The sequence below is a fragment of the Pseudorasbora parva genome, chromosome 2 (genome assembly GCF_024679245.1).
Source record: "Pseudorasbora parva isolate DD20220531a chromosome 2, ASM2467924v1, whole genome shotgun sequence".
In the NCBI taxonomy this organism is placed as follows: Eukaryota; Metazoa; Chordata; class Actinopteri; order Cypriniformes; family Gobionidae; genus Pseudorasbora; species Pseudorasbora parva.
This window is the reverse complement of record NC_090173.1, coordinates 52,675,217-52,693,685: the sequence shown is the minus strand read 5'-3', so window position 1 is coordinate 52,693,685 and position 18,469 is coordinate 52,675,217. Positions and strand designations below refer to the sequence as shown.

The 18,469-nt window shown below is 38.4% G+C and overlaps 1 protein-coding gene across 1 annotated transcript in view; it reads right to left on the bottom strand.

Annotated features, from left to right (window-relative positions):
* LOC137046630 (NACHT, LRR and PYD domains-containing protein 12-like) overlaps positions 1-18,469 on the bottom strand; it is a 340,026-nt gene that overhangs the window by 52,379 nt on the left and 269,178 nt on the right. The window contains exons 10-13 of the mRNA XM_067423926.1: positions 14,052-14,225; positions 13,073-13,246; positions 12,094-12,267; positions 8,724-8,897 (exon numbers count right to left, since the gene is read on the bottom strand). Of these exons, the coding sequence (XP_067280027.1) occupies positions 8,724-8,897; positions 12,094-12,267; positions 13,073-13,246; positions 14,052-14,225 (696 nt within the window). The remainder of the gene's footprint in view (positions 1-8,723; positions 8,898-12,093; positions 12,268-13,072; positions 13,247-14,051; positions 14,226-18,469) is intronic.

Below are 18,469 nucleotides of genomic sequence, written 5' to 3'. Positions count from 1 at the left end.
AAGAGATGTTGAGGGCCTGTAGGCCAAATGGTGCCACACCTGTAGTACAGTGGGGGAAGTCTGGTCTGACTGGTCAGTTTGAATGTCTCAGGGTTTCAGTCACATGGTCACAGGAGGGATAAAAGAAGATTGCAACTTTTGCTCTGGGGTTCTTTTTCTCTGGGGGTCTCTTTCCTCTGACGCTGTTTTTCTCTGGCTGTCTCTTCTAGGGCCTTCTTTAGCCCCGTTTCCACCAAAATTACCCGGAACAATTTGTACCAGGAACTTTTTTACAGGAACTTTTCTCCCCCCCAGACCTGCAGCTGTCTGCGTTTCGACCGCGATAAAGTTCAGAGAAGATTAGGCAAATTAGTCCGGTGATGTAGGACTGCACGCGACTGCTCCTCCAAATCAGTGAAGGACATGTAATCATTTTTAAGTGTACCGATTGAAAGGACTGTTTACATGAGACGTTATCTAAACCGATCTGATGTTTACATGTGATGACTTTCAATCGCAATCATTTTGTCACATGCAGTTTGTCTGCCGCATCAAAAATGTCGCCGCTGTTTTCTCCAGCAGCTGAATGTGTTTACTGTAGCCATAGCAACTCTTAACGGCCACCAGGACTAATACAGTATTATTTATATCTATTTGTTGTAAAGTGTAATAATCATCCCAGAGAAAAAAATCTTCTGTCAGGCGCAGTTAAAGTAAAAACTGCCCGGGGCAATATACGTTGTGTCATTACTCCAACATTATCTTCATAACTCACGAAATAAAAAGTTTACCCCTCAGAAAAATTTACTTTCCTCTCTTGTCAACATGAGCGCGCTGCGCGCCGTGACGCCGTCACGTCATGTAAGGACACACACTTAAAAGTAATCGGTCAGGTCGTTTACATGGTGAAAAAAAATTAATAACGAGTATGGAAGAGATTCAAGCTGTGCTGCTTTTGCTGGTTATGTATAGGTTTACGAGGTAATTAACAACGACAGAAAAGAGCACTAATATGCAGATTCAGCAGCATGCAGCATATTCAGAAAGCTTGTAAAGCTAGATTTAAAATGACAATGTATATTATTATCAGCTATTACGGACATTGAACGTGAGATGGCTGAGACGACCGCGCGCCACCAGACAGAGAGCAAGACTGATATTTATTGAACGCAGAACGAACATCGCAAAAGACTTTTAAAAATGCCTGTTGAACTTAAAAATGCTGCGTGAGCTCAACCAATCAGCATGTTCAGCGCCCAAGTCCCGCCCTCGAAAGTTCCTGAACTTTGAAAAAGTACTACCTCGCGAGCAGGGCCGTTTGGAGGGGGAAATATTTACCCGGAACTTCATTTATACCCTGGTTCCTGCGGTCTAAACACACGAAGTACCACCCAAAGTTCCTAGTTCCTGGGTAAAGTTCCTGTGGTGGAAACGGGGCTTTTGGCTCTTCTCTTTTTCTCTCTCTTTCTATCTTTCTATCTCTCTCTATCTCTCCCTATCTCTCAGGTAACATTCTATACATGCTGGGTACGATTAATGGTATAAGTTTTCTCATCTCATTCATCTATTTTGTAACTATTTTAAGTGTAACCATAACCGGATTTTGTCATTAAATGCTTTCAATTATAAATGATTTGCTAACTAGTTTTGGTTTGGTATTGACTTTGAAGTGCTCCCTATTGCAATACAATATAGTCACATTAAAGCAACGCTCTCCCACATATTTTGCTATTGTAACTGCGCTTATTTCCGTCGTTGGTATAAGTTGCAGTGGGTGGTTATAGACAAGAAATGTACAGTTTTCTACCATCACGCTGATAACGTTTCTTTAGTCGTTCGGCAACCCTGCAGTCAGAACCACTGTAGGCGATCCACCCTTACAGATGGTGCCGAAACCCGGGATCCCTTGCAGTGAATTTTCTGAAATTCGTCAGAATGAGGACATTTTTCCACAATTGATCTTGTGTTTGGATTAAAGCTGGCCTTCTGACTAAGGATTGGGTAAGTCTGTTTTCATTGTTTATGAATTGCATGAAACAGAACTTCATCCAAGAAGAAGGTTTTAAACAGCTTCAATAGTCCCATTACTGTACAATCCGAGAATATTCAGAATATCACCTCGGGATGGAAGGGAACATTTTTGATAAAAGTGAGATATTGTTTGCTTTATGGAGCGAAAAAGTTGAGCCTATCTTGTCCAAACTTAAGAAAGAGGATATTGGAATCAATAGTTCAGATGATAAAATGCTTAATTGGTGGGACATAATTGGCAAACACCAAAAGAAATCAAAACATGGTGAAATAATTGAGGCTTTAAACTTCATAAGTTGTAAAAGGCTACATAATGTTGTGACACCATTTCTATTATCAAGTCTAGAGGATAAATGTAAAGCAATTGATTCTAAAAATGCTGAAGCAGAAAAGTCTGAGGCAAAGATTCAATATCTTCAAGCACAGCTAGATAAATTACTAGCTGATCAGTTAGCCCTGACTGAGAAGTGTAAAAATCACAAGGAGACCATTGCAGATCTCAAGGCTAAGCTAATAGCTAAAAAGTCCATCTCCAAAACGCTTAACAGCGATGGGACTAAAACGCATGTTCGATCTAATGAATCTGAAACGTTTAGTTCAGAAAATGCATGTGCAACTCAAGGAAGTGTGCCTATTTCAGTTCTTAAGGTGATGCAGCACCGCAATAGCGCAGAGTCATGTACCAGTACGCTTCGTGTTCAAGCATTAGAGAGTCATAAAAATCCTCCAACTCCAGGAGAACATAGCAGACAAACCTATGGCAAAGAGAACAGGTTTTGCAGTTCCTGTCAGAAAATAGGCCATTCAGAGGTAAAATGCTGGTCACTGGGCCGAGGTCGACCTCCGCCTTACTTTCAGAAAGATAGGAAATTCCTTTCTAAGGGCAAAGATTATCGCTCATTTGCAGGTAAAACTCTCAGTGAGTTAACTGCATTGTTTATGCAAGGCCTTCAACTATTAACCTCACTGGCTAGTGGGCTAGCAGCCTAACAGCAGTGAGTTTAATAGTTAAACATCCAAATTGCAATGATCCTGTTTGTATTTTCAAATTTGTAATTGTACCAACGCATTGTGCGCATTGAACACATATTATAGTTGTTTGTGTTAATAAATACACATAGACTCGTTAAGTTTATTCTTTAAAACACATGATTGCTTTACTGTAAGTGTTCTATGAAACACTTAGGATAAAGGTTGTAGATGCTATGCATTCTAGACCATGTATCTTGTGAAAATTGGAATAACTTTAATACTTGAATTGTAAAGCAATTTCAAGTTTCATGTGTTTCTATGTTGAATTTGTTTGTCTCCTAAGTGGAAAACTCTGCTATTTTCCATATAGCTGAAGTAAAACCATGTACAGGAGCATAGAATTGCCATTTTGGCTACAGTGTAATTTACAATTGCATTAACCATGAAAATGTTTTCATCACAGCAGGATTCAGTCACTCTGCACTTTATCATGCTCCTTAACTCAAACATTGGTGGGGGATATGTTGAGCCAACCACACCTCACTCACATTCTCAGCTGGCTGCCTGGTCAACAGGACCAAATTTACATCACAATTGTAAACCCTCCTCACCATGTTTGGGCATGATTCACACATAGCCACAGCTAAATGCATTCACATAGATTTGATCTTCACACACAAAGTCAAATCTATATCTGCCTCATAAAAAATTATTTGCATCTAGACTGTATTATAACTGTGAATTTCTTCCAGTTATTGTTTGTTTTGTTTTTCTTTGATTTACTAATTCAGTTAGTTATTATTTGTCTCACCAAGTGAAATATCAAAATTTACGTTAGTATTTCTCATTCTTACCTAAGTGCAAACATTTATTTTATCATTGTATTGTAACAATGAATTTGATTTGAAACATTTCTGAAACTTATTTGATTATTTGTATTTTGTCCATTTGACTTGCAACAATGTTTTTGATTTTGAACTTATTTGATTATTTGAATTTTGTCCACTTGATTTGGAACAATGTTTTTGGACATCCATTCAACTGAATCTCTGTATTTGGTTACACTGAATACTTTGTTGATACTCTTCATGAAAAAAGGGTTTAAAACCAGCAATGATTGTTGTTTTGTTATAATGCAATTTATTTTTAATGTTTCCAGAAACAATGTAAGAGCTTGTGAGATCTTCTTTTATTCTCAACCTTGACCACTTTATTAAGTATATCGATTTAAGGGCTTATTGCCAGAGACCATTTAAATCTGACCACATCAAACTTCTGACCAATGACAAATGCCATGTATGCTTTTTCTCTTTGTGGTGCTATATGTTCTTTTAATCACAGGATCCCTGCTGGACAAGTCCACATCCTGTGTCCTCAGAAAGAGGGACAAGCGTTTGCTCTAACCTTCAATGACTGTTCTCTCGAGGTGTGAGGTATTCAATGGACGTTTTGCATATCAAAGAAGGATGCAACACCATTTGATGGAGCCTTCCCTTTGCAGGACTGCAATGAGAACAAAGACCGAACTGGCAAACTGCTTTTGGAACATTTTCTGGACGACAAGTCTGAAGATGACATCTACACACAACTGGAAGAATGTCTTTGTGTTCTGTGTCACCTCTGGACACTTTATGAGCGTGGCCAAAGGTGCCATGGGAGGACTGAAAGAATCTAAAATATTCAAAGATATTTGATATTTTTCTTTGAACAAAGACATTTGTTTTACTGTGTTTCACCCCCCTCTCTCTTATCAGTGGGGCTGTTTGGGATTCCTAAAGACAAAGAGATGTTGAGGGCCTGTAGGCCAAATGGTGCCACACCTGTAGTACAGTGGGGGAAGTCTGGTCTGACTGGTCAGTTTGAATGTCTCAGGGTTTCAGTCACATGGTCACAGGAGGGATAAAAGAAGATTGCAACTTTTGCTCTGGGGTTCTTTTTCTCTGGGGGTCTCTTTCCTCTGACGCTGTTTTTCTCTGGCTGTCTCTTCTAGGGCCTTCTTTGGCTCTTCTCTTTTTCTCTCTCTTTCTATCTTTCTATCTCTCTCTATCTCCCCCTATCTCTCAGGTAACATTCTATACATGCTGGGTACGATTAATGGTATAAGTTTTCTCATCTCATTCATCTATTTTGTAACTATTTTAAGTGTAACCATAACCGGATTTTGTCATTAAATGCTTTCAATTATAAATGATTTGCTAACTAGTTTTGGTTTGGTATTGACTTTGAAGTGCTCCCTATTGCAATACAATATAGTCACATTAAAGCAACGCTCTCCCACATATTTTGCTATTGTAACTGCGCTTATTTCCGTCGTTGGTATAAGTTGCAGTGGGTGGTTATAGACAAGAAATGTACAGTTTTCTACCATCACGCTGATAACGTTTCTTTAGTCGTTCGGCAACCCTGCAGTCAGAACCACTGTAGGCGATCCAACCTTACAACATTTTTTATATAACTAATATTTGTTTGTCTGAAAGAAGAGTTACATACCGTAATTAGTTTATTTGTTTATTTTCGAACATGAGAAAAATAAAAATACAATAATGTTCAGACATTATTAAAAGAAACAAGTAAAGGTGAAAGAGAAAAAAATTAATAAAAGAAAAATAAATAAAAATAATAATAAATAAAAGAAAAAAATAAATTCATTCTATCTCATGAACGAAAAAGGAGTAGGAAGAAGTAAAACTTATATACTCCTACCCCTTTAATTATTGTAATTCTTCAAATAAAGACCGGGCCTTTATTTACCTGAACTGCAGAAGGGAACAGGCTTGTATTTGAAGCAGGCTTTTGTTAGGGGCAGGCCTATATTTCTAATGCCATCTGTTTGAAAAATAATTGCTTTAAATAAACCCGTTTTAAATTAAAAGTGATTGCATTCCAGTGGACCGATATCTTTGATGTTTTCAAGAAACATTTGCAAAAATATCACCATTTAAAACAACAGCCAAAAAGGCGAAAAAGCAATTTGGGTCAGAATTACGATTGTAATCACTATTGATGATCACCTAATCATTTATTGATGTTGCCTTCCACCCTGCAGATCTCTCGCACACCCCCATACTGGATGTAACCCCAGACCATGATTTTTCCGCCACCAAACTTCACTGTTTTCTGGGTGAATCTCGAATCCATTCAGGCACCAGTAGGTCTCCTGCAATATTTGCGGCAACTGTGGTGTAATTCAACAGAAGATTCATCTGAAAAATCCACCTTCTGCCACTTTTCCTGCATCCATCCTTTTAGCAGGCTGTGGGCCTTGGCAAATGCCACACGGTTTTTCAATTGTCTTTTGTTTAGTGCTGGCTTCTGGGCACTGATTCGACCATGGAGGCCATTTCGAGACAGAATCCGCCAAACTGTTCTGGTTGACACAGGGACTTCAGGTGACCAGGTCTCGTGGAGCTCTGCTGCAGTGGAAAATGGGCTGGCCTTGGATTTTCGAGCCAACAAACGGTCCTCTCGAGCAGTTGTCTTGCGGGGTCTGCCTGACCTGGGCTTGTCAAAAATGTCTCCAGTCTCTTCAAATCTTTTTTTTTTTTTTCTCTGTACTTGACGCTCAGACACATTGAAGGTGTCTGCCACATCAGCAGTGGATCTGGTCTTCAGCCTCTTGATAATCAAAACTTTAGTCTCTGGGTGAATCTTAGGCATGTTTGCAGAGGTCTAGTTGCAGTTGATGTGAAGGTCTAGCGTACTGGGGTTCTTTTTATACACAATTGAGACCTAATGGATCCATTATTAGTCAAAGGTGAAGCTCATATGACAAGGTGACAACACTTATGTCTTTGCAAAAATTGACTCAATGGGCTTTACCAAGCTGTGAATATTAGAATACTTTTTGAAAGTTTAGTTTTTCACTGAAACATTATCAAAAAAGCTGGTGGGATTAAAATGAGCCATTTCTTGTAAAAAAAATCTTAATTAGAAATATATTTCAGCGGCACTTTAGGTCAATTTATACACAAGCGACAAGACTTTTGTCAGGGACCGTATGTATCAGTTATATTCTCTACTTAATTTACAGACAAATCTCTGTGTTACATGTATGGTCTGTGTTTGTTGTGTTTTGCTTCCTGGTTTCAGTTGTCACATGTTCCTTTGTTCTGTTTCCTGCCACTTTTCTGTTGTCAATTAAAAACATAAATAAATAAATATTTTGGCAGCTCTCGGAAATAATACATCATCATCAATCAATGTAACTCAGACTCTCTTAGGACGATGAATGAATACAAGACTCTTAACACTCTCAACCTATAGCTGGGATGTACAGAAACAGTTCAGACTCCAGACGCATGAACAGAATTTAACAGAGAAATATTTTGGTTGCTAAAGATCACATAAATTATAATCTCTACAATATGTAAAATAATATTGTTAAAGTTAAAAATAAGATTTGTTAGTTTAGTCCTTTTCAGCTGTGTTCAGCTTCACCTGTGCCCCTCGTTTAGTCAGTCTTCAGTGTTTGTATTTAGTACCCCCATGTTCATTCCCTCTGTGTCTGGTCTTGAGTTATGCTACGTTAAGTTGAGTTATGTTACATTATATTTGTAGTGTTTGGTGTTCTGTTTAAAGTTTATGATAATTAAGCCTGTCTGTTTGGAAGTCCTGGATCTCCTCATCTTTGCTGCACCACACACCCGTAACACCCAGCCAAGTTTTTAGGTTAAATACAGAAGAGATTAGTGGGTGTCGCACTAGCAAGACTCGCAAAACTGGGCGCGTGGCATCAGGAAGGTTACAGCTTCTACTGTACATTACGATGAACTTGAATGCACATTAAATGAAAGGCACTTAGGAGATTATCCACAGTAATCCCCCCCACAGTAATCCCGGGCCTTAAAGGGGGGGTGAAATGCTGTTTCATGCATACTGAGCTTTTTACACTGTTAAAGACTTGGATTCCCATCCTAAACATAGACAAAGTTTCAAAAACTAATGTTGGATGTTTGATGGAGTATTTCTGTGTTAAAAATACTCCTTCCGGTTTCTCACAAGTTTTGGAGAGTTTTTTTCCGAGTATGGCTCGACTTGACGTGAACAGAACGAAAGGTCCTTATATGGGCCACACGGGCTCTTCTCCCGGTAGGGTGCGCACGCGCGCATAAACACTCTCAGGTGCAGATCCAGTTGTCCGTGAACACTGTTTCTGCACTGTTTGAACGCAGAAATGACGGGAAGCTTCACAACATCGCTTCAGTCGCATCACAAAGTGGATCTCCACCGTTCACTGCTGTTAGGACTTTACCAAATCATACCAAAGAAGTGTGTTTTTGACGGAGCAGTCCCAGCAATAAAGGTTCGATCCTGCTTTGGAAGCAGCCGGTGAGTAAAACTGCTTTAAATGTCTATGATGTTGTCGCGTGAGTAAACATCAGTAAACGACACGATCGCGTGCTTCGTCATTCAAATGCGCTAACGGACTCTATTTTTCTTTTATGTATAACGTTACACTAGTCTGACCGTTTTGCAAAATCGTTTTGCTTGCTACTGTTAAGGTTTAACTTAGTCGTATACAATAGTCCATAACCCGAATCATTTCCTCATAAACTGCGAGTAAACACACACAAATGTTGACAGGCCACTAAATACAGAACATACCACAGAGACGGACGTCCTGCTGTTGCTGTTGACTACAGGCTTTTATTTGAGGAATTACGGTATACACCTAGGATGACTTTAGGGTGAGTAAACCATGGGGTAATTTATTTTTTGGGGTGAACTAACCCTTTAAATACCTCAGTATGTTGAGTTGGCAGTTTGGACTCTTCAGTCCAGCACCGAGCAGCTTCACTCCCGAGTCCTGTAGGTCATTGCTACTCAGGTCCAGCTCTCTCAGGGAGGAGTTTGGTGATTGTAGAGCTGAAGCCACAACTTCACAGCACTGATCAGTGAAACCACAGGCTGTTAATCTGCAAAAGGGGGTAATCTGGTTATAAGGCATGCTAGTTTGCTGGTGTCTCCATGACACTACAAGACTTCCTTGGTTAACCAACTTCAACATAAAAGATCATGCTGATTGACTGACTGATTTACTGCAGGTAACTCTTGTATGGTGTTCAGGTCTGTTGGACCTGTTTTCCTTTTTTATCGAAAGAAAAATTATATGATTAATTATTTTTTCAAACTGAGACTCATTGGCCTTGCCTCATTTTCTGTGAGGAATATTTATCAGAACACATTTTCAATGACCACACACAGTACACCCCCCATACACTGGACCCATACACATACAATGTTCGGGTCCACTGGACCCGGGGCTAATAAAAGTGTGGGAATTGTAGGTCCTGTGTACCTCTACTCTGTCCTCCTCCTGTCAGGTCCTGCTGTTAGTGTGTGTGTATTCATGTATATGGTTTATGAGGACACAAATGTGTACAATGACATGGATATTACAACGTAAACATAGTTTATGACGATATCTGTGTCCTCATACTAAAACATACTAAATGGTGTTTTTTGAAATTCAAAAAATGCCAAAAGTTTTCTGTGATGGGTAGGTTTATGGGTAGGGTTAGTGTAGGGGGATATATTATACAGTTTGTACATTAGAAAAACCAGTATGCCTATGGAGAGTAACCATATACCACATATCCAAGTGTGTGTGTGTGTGGTGTGTGTGTGTGCGCGCGCGTGCGGCAGGTGCGTTTGAGAGAGATTGTGTGCAAGTGTGAGAGAGTAGCTACAAGAGTGAGTTTTGTTTCTACCCCTGCCATTCCCACATGAGGTTGCAATTCTTAAATGTTATCTAACAAAGGTAAAGAGAAAATATTAACAATATATGCTGTTTATATTGCTTGTAATTGGGATGAAGTAAACATTTGTTGAGTATTTTAACATAACATTTTTGATTTTGTTGAATTAAAAACCCAAAAATGCAGCGGGTCCATCAGACCCACGAACACTGGCTGAGTAACAAAAATATGAACACCACACAAGGGTTAATGTAAATATGTAAAGATACAATGCAGACAAGATGATTCTTACTGATCCGCATATTTGAGTTTTTCCAGATGGCTGAGTGTATCAAAATGCTTATACAGTCTTGTTCAAAATAATAGCAGTACAATGTGACTAACCAGAATAATCAAGGTTTTTAGTATATTTTTTATTGCTACGTGGCAAACAAGTTACCAGTAAGTTCAGTAGATTCTCAGAAAACAAACAAGACCCAGCATTCATGATATGCACGCTCTTAAGGCTGTGCAATTGGGCAATTAGTTGAAAGGGGTGTGTTCAAAAAAATAGCAGTGTCTACCTTTGACTGTACAAACTCAAAATTATTTTGTACAAACTTTTTTTTTTCTGGGATTTAGCAATCCTGTGAATCACTAAACTAATATTTAGTTGTATCACCACAGTTTTTTAAAACTGCTTGACATCTGTGTGGCATGGAGTCAACCAACTTGTGGCACCTCTCAGCTGTTATTCCACTCCATGATTCTTTAACAACATTCCACAATTCATTCACATTTCTTGGTTTTGCTTCAGAAACAGCATTTTTGATATCACCCCACAAGTTCTCAATTGGATTAAGGTCTGGAAATTGGGCTGGCCACTCCATAACATTAATTTTGTTGGTTTGGAACCAAGACTTTGCCCGTTTACTAGTGTGTTTTGGGTCATTGTCTTGTTGAAACAACCATTTCAAGGGCATGTCCTCTTCAGCATAGGGCAACATGACCTCTTCAAGTATTTTAACATATGCAAACTGATCCATGATCCCTGGTATGCGAAAAATAGGCCCAACACCATAGCAGGAGAAACATGCCCATATCATGATGCTTGCACCTCCATGCTTCACTGTCTTCACTGTGTACTGTGGCTTGAATTCAGAGTTTGGGGGTCGTCTCACAAACTGCCTGTGGCCCTTGGACCCAAAAAGAACAATTTTACTCTCATCAGTCCACAAAATGTTCCTCCATTTCTCTTTAGGCCAGTTAATGTGTTCTTTGGCAAATTGTAACCTCTTCTGCACATGCCTTTTTTTTAACAGAGGGACTTTGCGGGGGATTCTTGAAAATAGATTAGCTTCACACAGACGTCTTCTAACTGTCACAGTACTTACAGGTAACTCCAGACTGTCTTTGATCATCCTGGAGGTGATCATTGGCTGAGCCTTTGCCATTCTGGTTATTCTTCTATCCATTTTGATGGTTGTCTTCCGTTTTCTTCCACGTCTCTCTGGTTTTGCTCTCCATTTTAAGGCATTGGAGATCATTTTAGCTGAACAGCCTATCATTTTTTGCACCTCTTTATAGGTTTTCCCCTCTCTAATCAACTTTTTAATCAAAGTACGCTGTTCTTCTGAACAATGTCTTGAACGACCCATTTTCCTCAGCTTTCAAATGCATGTTCAACAAGTGTTGGCTTCATCCTTAAATAGGGGCCACCTGATTCACACCTGTTTCTTCACAAAATTGATGACCTCAGTGATTGAATGCCACACTGCTATTTTTTTGAACACACCCCTTTCAACTAATTCAACTAATTGCCCAATTGCACAGCCTTAAGAGCGTGCATATCATGAATGCTGGGTCTCATTTGTTTTCTGACAATCTACTGAACCTACTGGTAACTTGTTTGCCACGTAGCAATAAAAAATATACTAAAAACCTTGATTATTCTGGTTAGTCACATTGTACTGCTATTATTTTGAACAATACTGTATATCCATATTTAAAACTTTTATAAAGTAAATTATCTATTTTCTGGCTGATTGCTTTATGTATTAAACTCACATAAAAAGTGTAGCACCTCTCGCAGTTCAAAATGCTTACGCTATGTCTGACAACATTGAACACCAGTTACGCTCATCAGGCATAGCGTACGCATTTTGAATTGCGAGAGGTGCTACACTTTTTATTAGAGTTGAATATGTAAAGCGATCGGCCTGAAGCTAGATAATTTACTGTATAAAGTTTTAAATATTTATATTTTTCTTACACAAACGCATTGATTCAAAAGGCCTTTATTAAATAGAACTTTTTAATATAACTCTGAATGTGTTTGTCTGAAAAAAAATGTCATATACACCTAGGATTACTTTAAGGTGAGTAAACCATGGGGTCATTTTTATTTTTTGGGGTAAACTACCCCTTTAAATACCTCAGTATGTTGAGTTGGCAGTTTGGACTCTTCAGTTCAGCACTGAGCAGCTTCACTCCCGAGTCCTGTAGGTCATTCTTACTCAGGTCCAGCTCTCTCAGGGAGGAGTTTGGTGATTGTAGAGCTGAAGCCACAACTTCACAGCACTGATTAGTGAGATTACAGGCTGTTAACCTGCAAAAGAGGGATTCTTTGGTTATAAGGCATGCTAGTTTGCTGGTGTCTCCATCACATTGCAAGACTTCCTTGGTTAACCAACTTCAAAATAAAAGATCATGCTGATTGACTGACTGATTTACTGCAGGTAAATCAAGCAATTAAGGTAAATATGTAAAGATACAACACAGACAGGATGATTCTTACTTATCCACATACTTGAGTTTTTCCAGATGGCTTAGTTTATCAAGCTTATATATCCATATTTAAAACTTTATAAAGTAAATGATCTATTTTTTTGTAGGTCTTGTGTACCTCTACTCTGTCCTCCTCCTGTCAGGTCCTGCTGTTAGTGTGTGTGTATTCATGTATATGGTTTATGAGGACACAAATGTGTACAATGACATGGATATTACAACGTAAACCTAGTTTATGACGATATCACCTCTCGCAGGTGTTATGACGATAACACCTCTCGCAGTTCAAAATGGTTACGCTATGTCTGACAACATTGAACACCAGTTACGCTCATCAGGCATAGCGTACGCATTTTGAATTGCAAGAGGTGCTACACTTTTTATTAGAGTTGAATATGTAAAGCGATCGGCCTGAAGCTAGATAATTTACTGTATAAAGTTTTAAATATTTATATTTTTCTTACACAAACGCATTGATTCAAAAGGCCTTTATTAAATAGAACTTTTTAATATAACTCTGAATGTGTTTGTCTGAAAAAAAATGTCATATCCACCTAGGATTACTTTAAGGTGAGTAAACCATGGGGTCATTTTTATTTTTTTGGGTAAACTACCCCTTTAAATACCTCAGTATGTTGAGTTGGCAGTTTGGACTCTTCAGTTCAGCACTGAGCAGCTTCACTCCCGAGTCCCGTAGGTCATTGCTACTCAGGTCCAGCTCTCTCAGGGAGGAGTTTGGTGATTGTAGAGCTGAAGCCACAACTTCACAGCACTGATTAGAGAGATTACAGGCTGTTAACCTGCAAAAGAGGGATTCTCTGGTTATAAGGCATGCTAGTTTGCTGGTGTCTCCATCACATTGCAAGACTTCCTTGGTTAACCAACTTCAAAATAAAAGATCATGCTGATTGACTGACTGATTTACTGCAGGTAAATCAAGCAATTAAGGTAAATATGTAAAGATACAACACAGACAGGATGATTCTTACTTATCCACATACTTGAGTTTTTCCAGATGGCTTAGTTTATCAAGCTTATATATCCATATTTAAAACTTTATAAAGTAAATGATCTATTTTTTTGTAGGTCTTGTGTACCTCTACTCTGTCCTCCTCCTGTCAGGTCCTGCTGTTAGTGTGTGTGTATTCATGTATATGGTTTATGAGGACACAAATGTGTACAATGACATGGATATTACAACGTAAACCTAGTTTATGACGATATCACCTCTCGCAGGTGTTATGACGATAACACCTCTCGCAGTTCAAAATGGTTACGCTATGTCTGACAACATTGAACACCAGTTACGCTCATCAGGCATAGCGTACGCATTTTGAATTGCGAGAGGTGCTACACTTTTTATTAGAGTTGAATATGTAAAGCGATCGGCCTGAAGCTAGATAATTTACTGTATAAAGTTTTAAATATTTATATTTTTCTTACACAAACGCATTGATTCAAAAGGCCTTTATTAAATAGAACTTTTTAATATAACTCTGAATGTGTTTGTCTGAAAAAAAATGTCATATCCACCTAGGATTACTTTAAGGTGAGTAAACCATGGGGTCATTTTTATTTTTTTGGGTAAACTACCCCTTTAAATACCTCAGTATGTTGAGTTGGCAGTTTGGACTCTTCAGTTCAGCACCGAGCAGCTTCACTCCCGAGTCCTGTAGGTCATTGCTACTCAGGTCCAGCTCTCTCAGGCAGGAGTTTGGTGATTGTAGAGCTGAAGCCACAACTTCACAGCACTGATTAGAGAGATTACAGGCTGTTAACCTGCAAAAGAGGGATTCTCTGGTTATAAGGCATGCTAGTTTGCTGGTGTCTCCATCACATTGCAAGACTTCCTTGGTTAACCAACTTCAAAATAAAAGATCATGCTGATTGACTGACTGATTTACTGCAGGTAAATCAAGCAATTAAGGTAAATATGTAAAGATACAACACAGACAGGATGATTCTTACTGATCCACATACTTGAGTTTTTCCAGATGGCTTAGTTTATCAAGCGCCGTCATCTCCAGCAGCTGGAATGTGTTTACGGATGCCATAGCAACTCTCAACGGCCACCAGGACTTATACGGTTTTATAAAAGCTATTCATTTGTTGTAAAGTGTAATAATCATCTCAGAAAAAAATAAATTCTAATGTCAGGCGCAGTTAATTGTTTGCTTACATAGGCTTAGGGACAGTGTCATTATGCCAACATTATCTTCATAACTTCTTATGAAATAAAAAGTTTATCCCTCAGAAAAATGTATTTTCCTCTCTTGTCATGCTTGGTGCATGAGCGCGATGTGTGCTCTTCAGTGGTGAAGGCGCGCGCTGTGTACATCACATAAGGACGCACACTCAAAAGTAATCCGGTCAGGTCATTAACATGGTGAAATGTTTAGTTTGATCGATTCATGAAAAGGTTTATCCACCCATCTCAAAACGATTACAATTTCATTCAGTTTGGGCATTTTTATTACGATTGAGGTGTTTATATGGAGCATTTTTCTTCAGATTGGACTTTTAAACTGATTACAGTGCTCCATGTAAACGCACCGACAGTAAAAAAATTGCGCTACATGGTACTTTAAAAACCGGATAGTTTATTTATAGTTCGATTATGGATATTTCACGTCATCTTCGAATGCATATTCGAATATTGAATAAAAAGTGACAGCCCTATTGTCCCTGGCTTAGAGGAGCAGTCGCGTGCAGTCCTACATCACCGGACTAATTTGCCTAATGTTCTCGGAACTTTATCGCAGTCGAAACGCAGACAGCTGCAGGTCTGCGGGGGAGAAAAGTTCCTGTAAAAAAGTTTTAATTTTGGTGGAAACGGGGCTTTAGAGGATGGATACCCTCGGTCACATCAGCGCGATAAGACATTGAACATTTTTAATTTAAAACAGCTTATTATGAAGGTAGCCAATGTGCCCGATGCTTTCACTTGATGCAAACGTTTGTTTTTATGATTAAAATACATAAAATATTACCAAAACATCTGTCTTCCTGTGAGCAGAAATTTATTTATGGAGCCGTGACAACGAAATGCGTGCATGCGCGCCTGTGTTAAGAGCGCTAGTTGCTCTGTGGGCGCCGCGCGCCAACCCGCAAGCCTTGCACTTCTGAAAGTCTGAGGAGCCACTCATGTTGCTACCATAGATATTCCTAATAAATAATATACTTATATATTAATTACATAATATACTTTATTATGTATATCTTTAGTTGCTACTACTCTTCGGCATGGCCATCTTTGTTTTGGGTCTGACGAATCGACGCGCATATTTTGCGTCAACGTATTTTTTGCGTCGACGTCCTCGATTACATCGACGTGTTATCCCAGCCCCAATGTGTATGGTCACATGTTGTACAATAAATGGTCAAATTCAATCTGATGACTCCGTCTCCCTAACCAGAGTTCTGTAGTGGTCAATAACATATTCACCGGCATTCAGTGGGGCAATCCCCAACAATTATTGTATGCAATTTCAGCTATACAACTTAATTTTCAAAAAAGAAAACAAATTAAATGTAAATTTAAAGATACCCATCTTATTTTCTCTTATATATTTAGTATTGCTCTTTAATAAAGGAAAAGTAATTATTACCCGATTAATCAATTGATTAAGTGCTAGATTAATCGATTACAAAAAGAATTGATGGCTGCAGCCCTAAACTGTAGTTTCTACCGCTGTCCAGTTGCAATCTAGTGTGGCAGCAGATCACAAGTTCAAAACTTACACTAGAAGTCTGTCCAAATTGATGCATTTGATAACACACGGGCGTGTCCATTTTCTAATAATAAAGTTAGTATATTTACACTTAAATCATTTTCTAATCCAATTTGTTTGGTTTTAAATGGTGTCCGTCATAAAAAAACGTAATGATTATTTTAACCATACACACACAAACAAATTACGTAATATGGTGCATAATTATTTTATGATCAACAAATAGCTTTACTGAGGTATGTTGTTACGTGATATTGTTTGCAATTCTGATGTTCAATTAGCAACTTCAATGCCACAGAAACATACAAATACAACACTGATAACAGCACCATAGAGGGGTTTGCAAAACAGATGGTGTCTCATTTACAACATGACAAGCTGCCGCACTGGACTACTGCATTCTGAGGCAGCAGGAGAAACCTAGAAGGCATGAGTATGAGCGGCTTTATTCTGTGCTGTCGTCTCCACCTGTCTCAAAACATCTCTCCTTTATATTGTATTTTTCTGTTCGTCTAGCATTTTTGCAACAACACAAACTTGTTTCTGCAGTGACTTTTAGCATGTTTCCTATAACCTGTGTAGTGAACAGCACATTCGAGGGAACAGTTTATGGTCAGACTACTATCCGTTTGTCCGAACAAATCAACATTATGAAGCTGCAGACTCGGAGCCTGCATCCACAGTCCCGCATTCTCAGACCCCTCGTTTTTAAGAAACAGCGCCTCCTGCTGTTCTGAAGACCGTACAACACCCTTATCCAAATAAGATGCAATATTACGTTATCGTTTCATTTAAAGTTTTCATTTAAAAATACATTTACACAAAATAACGCTTTTGCAAACAACTTTGCATTCCCAAAAAAAGTCATTGTTTTCACTGACTAAGTAGGCTACGCAGTAGATTTATTTATTTATTTAATAAAGAGTGTGGGCAATTGAAAGAAAATTACTGATGGACAAAATACAATTACAGATTGAACTATCCTCTGAAAAATATTATGTGATATATCGCTACAATTCTTTTTTTTTTTGTTCAATGTTTCTTTCAGGTTCACATGCTAATGGCCTAATTAACATATTATACGCAATGCTAACATTACAAAACCATATTTTTTTATATCTGGAATGCAAAGCAAAACTCACACAAGAATAGACAAAACACCAATAATAAAGGAGTCTGTACTTTAACTATCACCTAAACATCATATTGCGGTAAACAGGACAAAGCAAAGAAAAAAGGAAGAAAGAATTGTGTCAGTGACTGTACTTTGTATCTTCAATTGCATAAGGAAAAATTATAAATACTGTAAATACTACTGTAATACAATTTTTGAATTGTACAGATGTGTTTATTGGTGTATTTTGTCTATTCTTGTCTGAGTTTTGCTTTGGATTCCAGATATCAACAGGTTTTTTAATGCTAGCAATGTATAATATGTTAATTAGACTATTAGCATAGGTTGACCTAAAAGAAACATTGGAATTGGAATTAAAAAATCATTGTAGCAATATAATATCACATAACATTTTTTCAAGGTCTCACGGAGTAGAACACAACAAGCATAATTGTTTTGGCCTTTGAGTAAACTTGAGTGAGTTTTTTGTAAGTTAAGTCCAGCAAGACCCATATGTAAATAATATACTGATGCGGCATTCACGTGGCATTTTTCAATCATAACTTCGTGGAAAATCGCACATCATTATTTGCAGCAGATTCTCGCGATTACAACAGTGGCGGAGCTAGACTTTAAAAACAGGGGTGGCAAAGGGGTGGCAAGGTGTTATTTTTGGGGGGTCAATATACAAAGTGTTCAATTACACTAAAAATAAATTATTTCCCACAAAATGTAGCGATTCCGCCAGGGTGCAAGCGCAACTGGCTTTTAAAGGGAATGGGAGATGACTCACTTATATAATGCACTTGAAACTTAAATCTGAATTTAAGACACAATTTACTGCCTCTGCTCACTGCTCTGACCTGCTGGTGATACACTGGGTTCTTGTGTGTCATTATCTTTCTCTTCTTGACTTCCCTGTCCACCACCTACATATGGTTCACTACAACAGCTGACACTGGGACTGGGATCTGTTTGGCCCTGATCTGCACCTGACTTTTGCTTCTTTAGAAAGAAGTTGGTGATAGCGCTTTTTCTCTTCATTCTGCTGTCCCTATTCAAAGAAAAGCTTGGTTACACACCTCATGAAGAAACCATAATTTGGAACAATTTGCTTGTTATTATTTACCATGTGTACACCGTTACTAATAATAATACAAATATTAAAGTAATACATT